Raw genomic sequence first — 11685 nt, 5'->3', positions numbered from 1 at the left:
CCTGCTGAATCATTGTTCCAATCTCTGGGCCCAATTAGTCTGGTTCTGGACAGCCACTCAAATCAATAAGAGCCACTGGCTGTGCATCTAGAAGTAGATTTGCCCCAACTACTGAAGGGACAATATCAGGTGATAATGACAAAGCTGAAAAGCATCCTTGGCTGTGCCTCTCCCTTTTGTGCAAAGTCACTGACATCATCAGATTCATCAAACACCATTGACTGAAAGTCGGTCTCCATTTCTCTGCCACTATTCAACAGTCTATTCCAGAGACTGTCCCCCTTCCCCAAGAGGAGTGCCAGGCTCGTAGAAAATGCCAGAACCAGGGTGGCACATACTACCGTGAGCCAACCCAAGAGCATCTTCTCCACCATCCTAACGAACAGAACCCCAATTCTGGGCATCCTTCATGATCCTTCAAGGAAGGCCAGCCTTGGCTGAGAAGGTGAATCATGACTGGTCTAAACCAATCAAGGTAGTCTCATTTCTCAGGCCAAGACTGAGTCAGGCATGGGCATTACTTCTGGCTGAGAAGTGAAGGGAATGCTACTAGCGAACTCCTTTTTGATAAGGAATATGAGGGGAGAACAGCTCTCTTCAGCATCTGGATGTCACTGACTTTCAACACCAAGAACTATGCAGCTGCTTTGGGTCCATGAGGGGCACTAGCTCAGAAGGACAAACCAGGAAGCTGCGATGGCAGAGTGAAAGTTGAAAATAACCCGAGTCCACACAAACCAAAACAAGGTGCTGGGTTAGCCAGCCTTGGAATACCTGAACCAATTTCCAGATGTCTTGACACATGCAATAATATGGATTATTAGCTATACAACTTTTTTTTTCCTGATTCCTGCATAGCCAGTAGTCCCCACCTTCTTGCTCTCAAAGTCTTACTCCTATAAACCTTTATCTCCCTCTATCCTTACAGCAAATAGGTGTTTAGATTTAATACAAGCTTACCTCTCAAAATGTAAATACCATCCAGAGGTTAAGCCCATCAGTCACTCTCCCCCTAGTGTAAATTATTTTCATCAGGCTGCCTTCCTCTCAAAACCAGGCTGTGATCAATCACAGGGTTGGGATATGAGGGGCAATAGTGGGAGACAAGCAAGAGGATACACAATACCTGAAACTGGCATGAAAGAAAATACAGAAGACGATGCAGAAAAGTAGTTTTGCCTCTTCTTTGCCTCGAGTTTCTTAGGTAACCCTAACATCTACTAGAAACCATTCTCCTGCCAAGCGTGACTGGGCACCTTTCTAAGGCTATCATCTCTAAAAGCAAGGCACCATTTCAGTCTAGATTCAGGGAAAAAAAATTATACACACACACACACACACACACACACATATACATATATACATATATATATATGTATACACACACACATATATATATTCATATTCTCATTTCAACTATCAAACAAAATGAGCTTTCCAGCTGGCTCTTCGTGGTTTTATAGCACAGAAGAGTAACCCTAGTGGTACTTTTCCTACAAGAAGGTCACCTGGTGTTGCTGCTAGCACTGATGGTCCATGGGGGTGATGACCTCGGATCTCCTTCCCAGCTGTTCTCCAGAAGGCCATGAGTGTGGGTCTCAAATCTGTCTTTTGACCCCAGCCCCACGTGGCCACAGCCACAAGCAAGAGCCACTCTGTACTCTACATCTGGCCTGCCAGGCCCCGCTTCCAAGAAAAGCATCTGATGGTTATCTTAAGGAGGAAAATGCCAAATCTTTATTGCTGCATTTATTGCTATTGACCTTACAGTCACCATTACTTAGGGAGCCAGTGAGGTTCTGGGCAGAGAAAAGGTGACAGCTGTCCTCCCAGCCCAAGTGAGCCCTGACAGCTTTGCCGGGCAGAGGCAAGTTCCTGCCTGACTCAAGAGTGATCAGGAAATATACAGCTCTTCCAAGACGGCTGGTTCTCTCCCAGCTATGACTACTCCATAACCACTGGCAGGAGCTCTAGAAAAATCGAGTTTCCAGGCAGATGTCTAAGACCACTCAGCAACCCTGCTCGCTCACCCTGGTCTACTCCCTTTTCCAATGCACACAGCAGTTATGCCAGACTTTCACCCCACACTCCGCCCCAGAGCCTCCAATGCCAACCCCCTCCCCCTCTTTCTCAGCAGATGGTCTTGCCTCCTACTTCAGAGAAAAAATAGAGGCTATCAGGCTGGCACATGCTCCACTGCCCACTATCCCTCTCCCTGCCCCACACACTCATCTGTACCCAGACTTCCTCTGATCTCAGATCAAAGACTAATGTTTCTACCTATGTTCTTGGTCAAGATGGACTTAACCTGGCAGTTCTCTCTGCTGAATCTCCAATTCACTTTCTCCTTCCCCATCAGATACAACTTGTTCAAGTCTTCCTAGCACTAAATCTTCTGCTCTGGTCTAATCACTACCCTAACTCTCCCCAACCATCTCTGGCTACATTTTCCATTTGAAAAAAGTATTCTACTTTAAGTGTCTCCACTTCCTTAAATCTCAATTCTCTTTTATCCCACTCGCACCTCTACAGTCGCTCTTCCTAACAACTCTCAGTCACTAAATCCAAAATGCTCTTTCAGTGCTTTACTAATTTGATCTGCCATTTGACAATGTTGAGTAATTCTGACCAACTGTACTCTCCAAAATCACTGCAACTGTATCTCCCATTATACTGGGTCATCGTATTTATATGTCATGACTTTTCCAATGACCCAAAACTCACTTCTAGAATTTTTCCAACCCTATCCCCATTAAGAAATAGAATCTAGGGGCCAGGAGGTAGCACAGTGGTTAAGGTGCTGGACTCCCATAGCCAACCATGGTTAGAGTCCTGAACTTGACAGCTTGAAAATCACACCAGGTACGTGTGCATGCATGCCCAAAATCCCAAGGGGAGAATGGAGGACAAGAGATTGTGGCATGGCCATCCCCCCCGGGGAGTGATTTCTTACTTTCTTTCTCACTGTCTCTCTCTGTTTCTCTCCAACAAGTACATGCACCTTATGGCAAAACCCTTAAAAACAAAAAAAGAAAAAGAAGAAGTAGAGTCTACTTCCCCACTCCTGGACTAAGGGGGTCTCTGTGAGTACTTCAACCAATAGTTAACTTAGCAAGGCTAAATCATAAAACTGCAATGTACTTCCAGTCTTACTCTCTTGGGACACTCACCCTGAGAACTCAGCCACCATGCTGTGAGGAAGCCCAACAGCCATGTAGGGGCCCAAGTGGAAAAGAACTAAACCCCAGCCCTACAGTCCCAGGTGAGCTCTCAGGCAACAGCCAGCACCAACTTACCAGCCATGTGAGTGAGTCGCATTGGAAGTGTCCCCTCCCAACTCCAGTTAAGCTACCCCAGTTAGTGTTACATGAAATAGATGAGTTTCTGTATCAAGTCCTGGCCAAACTATAGATCATGAACAAAACATATGACTGTTCTTTTATACCACTAAGTTTTGAGGAAGTTCATTATAAGTAGATAACTGATAAGCGTACACTCTTCGTGATTTTTTTTTATTGCTTTGCTCAATTCTAGATTTTCTCTGATCTTCCTGACCATGCCTTCCTAGTCCCTAGTCCACTACTTTATGAACTTACCGTTTCAGGCTCATTCTTCAAATGATGATGTTCCTTCCTTTGCTTTATTTCTTTTTTTAACTCTACATCCTTCTCTATGTGATCTCCACTACACCCCCAAATTCAGCTATCGTAAGTATTCTTGCTGTTAAATCCTACCTCTGTAGTCCAACCTGGAGTTGACCCACAGGAATATCTCTATCCCAAACTACCAACAGCAACATCTTCATCCCAGCAGTTGCTCCATCGCCATTTCACTTGGCTCTGAGCTCCATCCCATCCCCTTACTCTCATGAGAACCTACATTTCCCAGGTTCTCTTGCCAACTTGCTTCCAGTTAGGCTTGGCCAATGGGCAACTCTGATGGAGTACTGGGGGACAGGAAGAGGTGAAAAATCCTCTCCCTCTAATGACATCTGAGGCTCCCTCTCCCAGGGGACAGACCCTTTGTCTGTGATCTGGCTCCTGATGAAAAGCCTCATCTTGGCCCAGCTTCCCCCAGGGGTCCCAGATCCAGGGCCCAGAAAATCCCCTCTTCTCTTTGGCCCTCCACCTTGAGGGTGCAGTGGCTTCTTGTTGGTTGGTGATGGTCTCAGCACCCCATTTGACTAACCAAATCCATCCCTGTAAGCCCCACTTCCTGTTTCAAATGCCAAGAGCAATTTCTGTTTTCCCACTGGACCTTGACATGGTTAAAGCACCCATACTTAATCATTTAAGCCAGAAAACTAAGATGTTTCAGTCTCCTCCTCTTCATTCATATCAGTCCTTGCCCCCACCCTACGTATAGAGATGGTCAGGAAAACTTGATGGTTCCAGCCTTTGAACCATCTTCTTCACCCCCATTATACTGCCTTGCTTCACATCATTATTCCTGTCTCAGACCAACGCAGCAGCCCCTCAATTAGTCTCCTGGCTACAGTCTTTCTGCCTTCTGATACATCCTCCAAACTGCCAGATTTTTATTTCTAATGCACAGCTAATCGTGACAGTCCCCTGATTAAAATTCTTTAATGGTTCCCCACTGACTACAGAAGAAAACCAGATCCCCTCAGTCCCACAAATACACAGTGTTAGCTATGTATGTACACTGTTCTATGCCTACCCTGGAACATGCCCTCCATGCCTATCCTGCCCACCCCCCAGCCTCATCTCCCACCACTCTCAGACTATACCATCTGAACCAGCTCAAGTTCTCCAAAAATGCCCTGTTCCTCTAGGACTCAGGGTCATCACACATGCTGGGCTGTCCTTCTCCTGCCCAGATATCGCCTGGGTTCCTCCAACATCACCTCCTCAGTGAAACCCCCTTGACACCCCCAACCAGCCAGCCACAGTGTTCCATGGCACTCTTCGGGGCTCAGGCCCCACACTGGCTACTTGTTCACATACCTGTCCCCTCCACTAAACAGGGTGCTCCTCAGGATGCAGATGGAGCTCACTCACTCTTCTATCCCCAGCACCCATTTGGCAGGGGTACAGGAGAGACCCTCAATGTACATGTCAAGTTTAAAATGAATGGAAAGAGTAAACCAATTAGAATAAGGAGAAGGAACAAAGAAAAGGGAAAGAATCTATTTTTTGAAAGTGCATACTTAATATTTTTTGAAAAACATTGTAATGAAACAATTTACTTTCAATCAGTTGGTAAGAAAATTTGTATGTGTGAATGTGTATATGCATAGAAAAGGGAGAGAGAAAAAAAAGGAGTGGAAATGCAGGCAGATTATACATAGCTGACCTCCCAGGGGGTGCTGCCTGAAGCAACAGGCAGCTCCTCCTCTCCCTCCCTTGGTAGAGCACAGAAAATTCCAGAAGCACAGTCTCCACTAGGGCAGCTCCCAGGGCCATCTTCAGGCAGGTACCTTTGCTCATTCGAAGCAAACATCAAATAAGCAAGTCTGTGATCTGCATAAACAGTTCTATGTGATCTGCATGCCATTTTTATATCCCTTGCTCAACCGCAGCTCCCTTTTGTTATAATTTAACAAATTACTATGTAGTTTTTTTCTATCTCCAAGGAAATTACATGGAGGTCATCTTTCCACACACCTCCCCAAAAGTCCCCGTGGTCCCCAACAGCTGCTCAGTGTATTGAGACCATCAAGACAGTTCCCAGAGACAATTCAAGGAATGGCCAACCCCACCATGGGGTCCCACAGTCACAGAGTTGTCATGATAGCTCCATTTTGGGGGTCACAGCCCTCCTCTCCCATTCTGCTGCCCAAACTCACCAGCCTGAATCAGTTTCACCGAGGCTGCTTGAATCTCGGGGCAATCTAGACTGAGGATGAAGGAAAGAAAGAGAAGAAGCTCTCACCTCCATCAGGAGAATGTCTTTGGAGCTTTGGGCCTGCACCTTCGGGTGTTGGACCTTCACAGCCACCGTCCGCCCATCATGTAGCACTGCCTTGTGGACCTGGGCCAGGGAGGCCGCCCCCAGAGGCGTGTCGTCAAAACTCACGAACAAATCCTGGATCTGTCAGGTATGGAGAGAAGACAGAACAATGGAGAAAATGACCCAACACGGTGGGAGGAGCCAGGTGGCTGGGCCAGAGTAGGGGCTGCCTGTGGCTTTATCGGTTTCATGCCAGCACAGGGCCTTGCCTGGACCCTTTGCTGCCATGGAGACTCACACCAGGCACATGGAGGGAGGGGAAGGAAAGACACAGATGTTACATCATCATACGTGTGTGGGGCCTGAGCACCTCCATCAAAGGCCAAAGGTGTGCTGTCTGGAATGTTCTGAACTGCACATCCTCTGCCCTCTTAATTATGCATCACTGTACCTCCTGGGCTCTCACATGTGGGAAATTAGACACTGACAGAACCTGGGCCCAGGGCAGCCAAGATAGGGATCGGACGGAAGATGTTCCAATCCCACCACCAGGGAGAGCGCAAAGGACCCTGGGTTGGGGGGCTCCCAACTCAGTGACCACCTCGTGTTCCTGCCTGAGCAGCAGACTCAATATGGGGCCCTGGCAGAGGTCTAGGGCTGGGCCAGAGGTGGCTCCCCAGCAGCAATGCCATCAGTGGCAGGATGCATAGACCCTGCCCATTCACCCCTCGCTTTTTCTATGAAGTGGGACACGGACTCCTTTACTCCTCCCCTTCTTCCTTCTCTCCTTCTCTCTCTGAAATGCTGTACCCATCACTTCCCAGCCCTTCAGCGAAGATCGCGTGTAGAAATGCCATACTAACTTTCCCACAGGAAAAACTCTTCCTGACTTGAGTGGTCACACCTACATGGTCCAGACAGGAATATTCTACCAGATGGAAAGGAGGCTCACAGATGTCTCTTTGAAGACTGGCCAAGGCTAAAAATCAAAATCCTCTGCGTTTCTCTAAGTCCCCACATAGCCCTGCAATTCTGGAAAGTCCAGATATTCACACGTACACACGCACAAATGTGTACTGCTCTGACTCGTCACGTGCAGCCAGCCCCTCTTTCCCCCACCCTCCCAGGCTCTCGTGCCTTGAGGTTTATTCATTCCAGCTCCCCCCTTCCTCTTTCTCTTCCCACTTCTGCAGCAGCAACTCCGTCCTGCCCCTCAGCCCCTCTCCTCCCCTCGGACTTCAGAAGTCACATGACCCACAGCCATCAGCCCATCCCCAGCTGCTCAACTGCACCATCGCTTTGCTAATCTCATCTCATAAATCACTCTCTCTAGCCCTGTCATCATTTTTGTAGCTTTCACTAAACTCCCTTTCATTTATCAACATTCTGTGGAGGCCAAAGGCCTGGGTACCATGGGGAGGGACCTGCACTTTCCTGTCCTGAGAGTTGGGTATGGGATGGGCTTCCTTGTCTCCTTTCTTCCTCGCTGGTCTTTATACTCCTCTCAGAGACTGGTGCTTCCAGCTCCCCCAATGACACACTCATCTTTTTTGCTCTTTCATGAGTTCTAGGCTCCCTAAGGCAAGTCTCTTTCCTCATCTCCCACCATACTCACTCTGGGTCTCAGCAAAGAACCTTTACCCTGGATCTGGGCTTGGTACCATCAATGCTATAAACTCCATGAGAACCTCAGCACCAAGTGGGCAGGGCTTTTGATCAGTTTTGCTCGCTGACTTCCCTGCACCTAGTCAGAGCCAAAGAGATACTTGTTGCCTGAAGCCATCCCTATCTCCACTGGAGACTTGAATCAACCTTTTATATCCCTCAAAATGGCTAGGCCTTCCTACCTTCACACTCCTGGTAATCCAAACCTCTCATATATGTAACTTTCCAAACTAGTAAAATGCATCTGCCTAGGTGGGCTTCACCTAGGCAGATGCTACATGTTACTTCAAAATGGGAGTGAGACCCTGACCTGGCCACTCAGAACCCAGAGGACCTGTGGACACACTGACTGACTGGCTCAGCAATGGACAAGTGACCCAACAGGTCCAATCGGGCTCATTGTTTTGCTTTAGTTTGAACTGTGGAAGAAGAGTCCTTCTTTCTATTTAACTTGAACATAAACCTACAAGCAGAGCCAAGAGGCCGAAGAGGGAAATCCTGGTTATAATATTGGAGCTCCTTGACCTAGCTATGCCTGAGTATCTACACTGTCTATTTTTTTTTTTTTTTTGCCTATGTCAGTCTGAGTTTTCTGTCACACTGAAGGGTCTTGGGTCTCTGATACAGTGTGTTCACAGGTCACAGTTGGCATAAATGAAGGAAAATGTGGGCCTAGTCCCTGACATCTCCAAGACATTCAGTAAGCCTGAATTCCCTTCCCTCCCCTCTTCTCACTGGAACAGGGATCCAGGAACAGAAGGAAGGGTAGTGTTCCAGCAAAGTTCCTGGCCAGTACGTGATGAGAACACCTCGGGCCCCCCTGGTGACCCTCAAAGGAGAGCATCTGTGGAGATGAGCTGGGGACTCAGGTCCTCATCTCCCAGGCAGTTAGCATTGCCCCATCACCCCCTGCAAAGGGACTTGGGGGTCACCTGATTTTACTCCCCATCCCAAACCTCCACCTGGCTCCCAGGAAGATAGCCGCTTACTGAGAAGGACGATCAGTCTTCAAAACACTGCCACTGCAGGGGCATTGCAGAGTCATTGCAACCGAAGAGTGACATGGCATCGCTAGGGCTCTATGGCAAGAGCAGTTGCCAAGAACACCCCACAGAGAGGTGGAAGGACAGGCTGAGGCAAGCAGATCCCAATCTTCAGGGTGAGAAGCTCTGTCTGTCATCTCCCCAGGGGACAGGAAAGGGGCCTCCCACAATTTTCTCCTCCTCTCTACCCCCTGGTGATCAAGAGGGCCCCGAGACACCCACCCAATCCCTGCTGCCAGCTCAGCACTGAACAAGGACCGGCTGTGAGGACTTGCCCCAAATCCCAATTTGACCAGTGAAAACAAGGAGCGGCATGAGAAATGAGGAAACTATGCCTGGTAATCATGCTGGAAAAAGAAACGTTATACACTGTAGAGATAAATGCGATGAGATGTAGTATAAAAAATAATGATAATAACAATTTTTTTTAATTATACAAAAGAAATGAGGATGTACCACCCTCACTGGGCACACACACCTGTGACACAGGTACCCCACCTGCTCCAGCCCCGCCCAGTGTCCCTGCGGTCATTCTTTCCCTCCCGGCCAGGAGGCGAGTCCCACGCCCACACCTTCCTGTGCCTATGGGAGCACACACACACACGAGCACGCACACGCGTGCACACACACACACACACACACACACACACACACAGTAATTGATTGCCAGTGGATGTTCCTAGCTGGCTTATAAAAAAGGTAATTAAAGATTGGTGCTGCAGCCTGTAATTAAATATGAATAAAGTATCTCTAAATGGAACCTTGATTCAAAGTGTTCCGTGGAAATACTTTATGCTGATAGATAGTAAGAAAAAATAAACCCTGTCCGAAAGCAGAATTATACCCCCCATGCAGCCGAAACAAACACCACGCCCCTCCAATCAGGCCTCCTCCCCCAGCCCTTTCAGCAGAAAACCATTAGCAGAAACAAACGGCAGCATTTGCAGCAATTAGATTCAAGCAGGGCCCTCAGCTGCCTCCAGCCACGAGCAGAAACTTGTCTCCCTTTCTAAGGCTTTCTTTCTCCCGCTCCTTTTTTTTCTTCTCTGGGTCTGGCGGCAAAATCAATTAAGTAAAACAACTGCATTTTAAAATGACTAGTTATGTGCTTTTTAATTACTGTGGGCCTATGATTCACACATATCGATATTCCTGTCTGGAAAAGGAAAAATAATACGGAAAAAAGTTTCTCTGGCTTTGTGTGGTTTGGTTTCTAGAGGTGGGGGAGTCTTTTTATGAGCAAGGGAAAAATAACAGGGGGGAGGGCAAAAAAAAAAAAAAAAAAAAAAACGTGTCATCCTCTAGGGGCTTGGCAGACGGGACAGTTAAGACTTTGGCAATCTGGCTTCGGTTTAGGATCCGGAATCAAGATGCCAAGTCTCAAGGCAAAGTGAGAGATTCCCCAGAAAGTCAGCTGTACAGTGTCCCACAAAGTCAGGTTACCGGACATTTCCAAAATACCCCATTGAGCAGCCCAGCATTTGGCCAGGGTCCTCCTTCGGCCCAAAATAAAGTGACAGGAAGTCAAAGTCTTCCGGCAAAGCCACAATCTGACTCTTTGGGAGTTTCCTTGGAGCATCTTAGACCCCCCCCCAACCCACAGCTGCAGGCCCCACATGGTGACTGGCTCATCCGCTACAGAATGGGGATGGCCAGGATTTGCCAGGACAATAGGCTAGTTTCAAGTATTCCATCCTGCTGTCCCCAGAGCCATTTGCACCAGACCGATCTTAGTGTCAGAAACTGTCACTGTATCAGTAGCGCATTCTGCAAACCCTGCACCGCCTGGCTCCAGATGAAGACAGGAGCCCAGCTCAAAGCAGGCGAGTCCAGGCCTCAATGCCACAGCCAGGCAGTTCTCACTTAGGAGCTGAGGGGACTGCCTGGGGCGCCTGAGACAGAACCAGCTCAGGGCAGGTTACCATGGCATCGATAGCAAACAACACCTGGCTCTTGAAATGGCCCGACCCACGCACCTGGCTGGGCGCCAGCTGCCACCCACTGGAGCCTGATGGGGAGAAAGGCCAGTCTCTGTCTGCACTAACTGAAGTGGCTGGAGTGAACTCTCTCTGCCCCTGCAGCCTCAACGTCAGGCAGACAAGATGGCTCCAACCAGTCAAGAGTAACTCTGACGTCTGCCTTAGGCGGAAAAGGACCCATCCCCTTCTCTCAGCTCTGTTTTTCAGGGACCTGTCCCAGGTACATCCATGAATCTTATAGTCATCATACCAGCTGATACCCCCAGCAATCCCTATCTCCCTTCTAAACATGCCAAGGTCATATCCCATCTTTTCAGGGTCATTCCTGTACCTTCGAAGATGACATCTGACAGTCACAGCAAATAAGTGGCACAAGCATTCTCACTTTGTCATGGTTTTAAAATATGTTCATCCCAGGCATGGTGGCACACACCTGTACTCTCAGCTACCTGGGAGGCTGAGGCAGGAGGCTCACAACACAGCAATACCCTTTCTAAAACATCACACATGCACGTGCGCACACACACACACAAACACACACACAGATAAGGTGAGAGAACATATGTTCACAAATTCTTAACTACTCCTCCTTTTGAGAAGTAGAACTTGTTCTTCTCCCCTTGAGTATGAGCTAGAATGAATGACCACCTCTAACAGCATTAGAAGCAAGGACAATGTATGATTCAGGCATGGGAGATACTACAATGCCCTCCTCACTCTCCCTCAGATCACTTCTTCCAGGGGACACGAGCTGCCATGTCACAAGAGCACTTAGGCAGTCTGGGGGAGGTCAACATGCTAAGAACCCAAGGTTTTCTGCCAATAGTGTGCCATCCTGGAACCAAATCCTACAGTTCTAGACAGGCCTGAGATCACGGCAGCTCTGGCCACCATTTTGACAGCAACTGCCAGAACTATCCAGTAAGCAATTCCCAAATTTATGACCCACAGAAACTATAAGATAACAAATGTTTGCTGTTGTACTAAGCCACTAAGTTTCAGGGATAATTTGTTATGCAGCAATAGCTAACCAGTGTATCCCTGGCACACCAATGCCGGACATTACTAATCAATCACATCATGCT

The 11685-nt window shown here is 48.0% G+C and overlaps 1 protein-coding gene across 2 annotated transcripts in view; it reads right to left on the bottom strand.

Moving 5' to 3' along the window:
- Positions 1-11685, bottom strand: part of ADCK1 (aarF domain containing kinase 1) — a 124235-nt gene that overhangs the window by 39544 nt on the left and 73006 nt on the right. For both annotated transcript variants that reach the window (XM_027775176.1, XM_006157089.3), the window contains exon 5: positions 5896-6054. In XM_027775176.1, the coding sequence (XP_027630977.1) occupies positions 5896-6054 (159 nt within the window). The remainder of the gene's footprint in view (positions 1-5895; positions 6055-11685) is intronic.

The sequence above is a fragment of the Tupaia chinensis genome, unplaced genomic scaffold (genome assembly GCF_000334495.1).
Source record: "Tupaia chinensis unplaced genomic scaffold, TupChi_1.0 Scaffold000528_1, whole genome shotgun sequence".
Lineage (NCBI taxonomy): Eukaryota > Metazoa > Chordata > Mammalia > Scandentia > Tupaiidae > Tupaia > Tupaia belangeri.
Note: the sequence above shows the minus strand (reverse complement) of the source record. Positions and strands in the feature narration are given on the sequence as shown.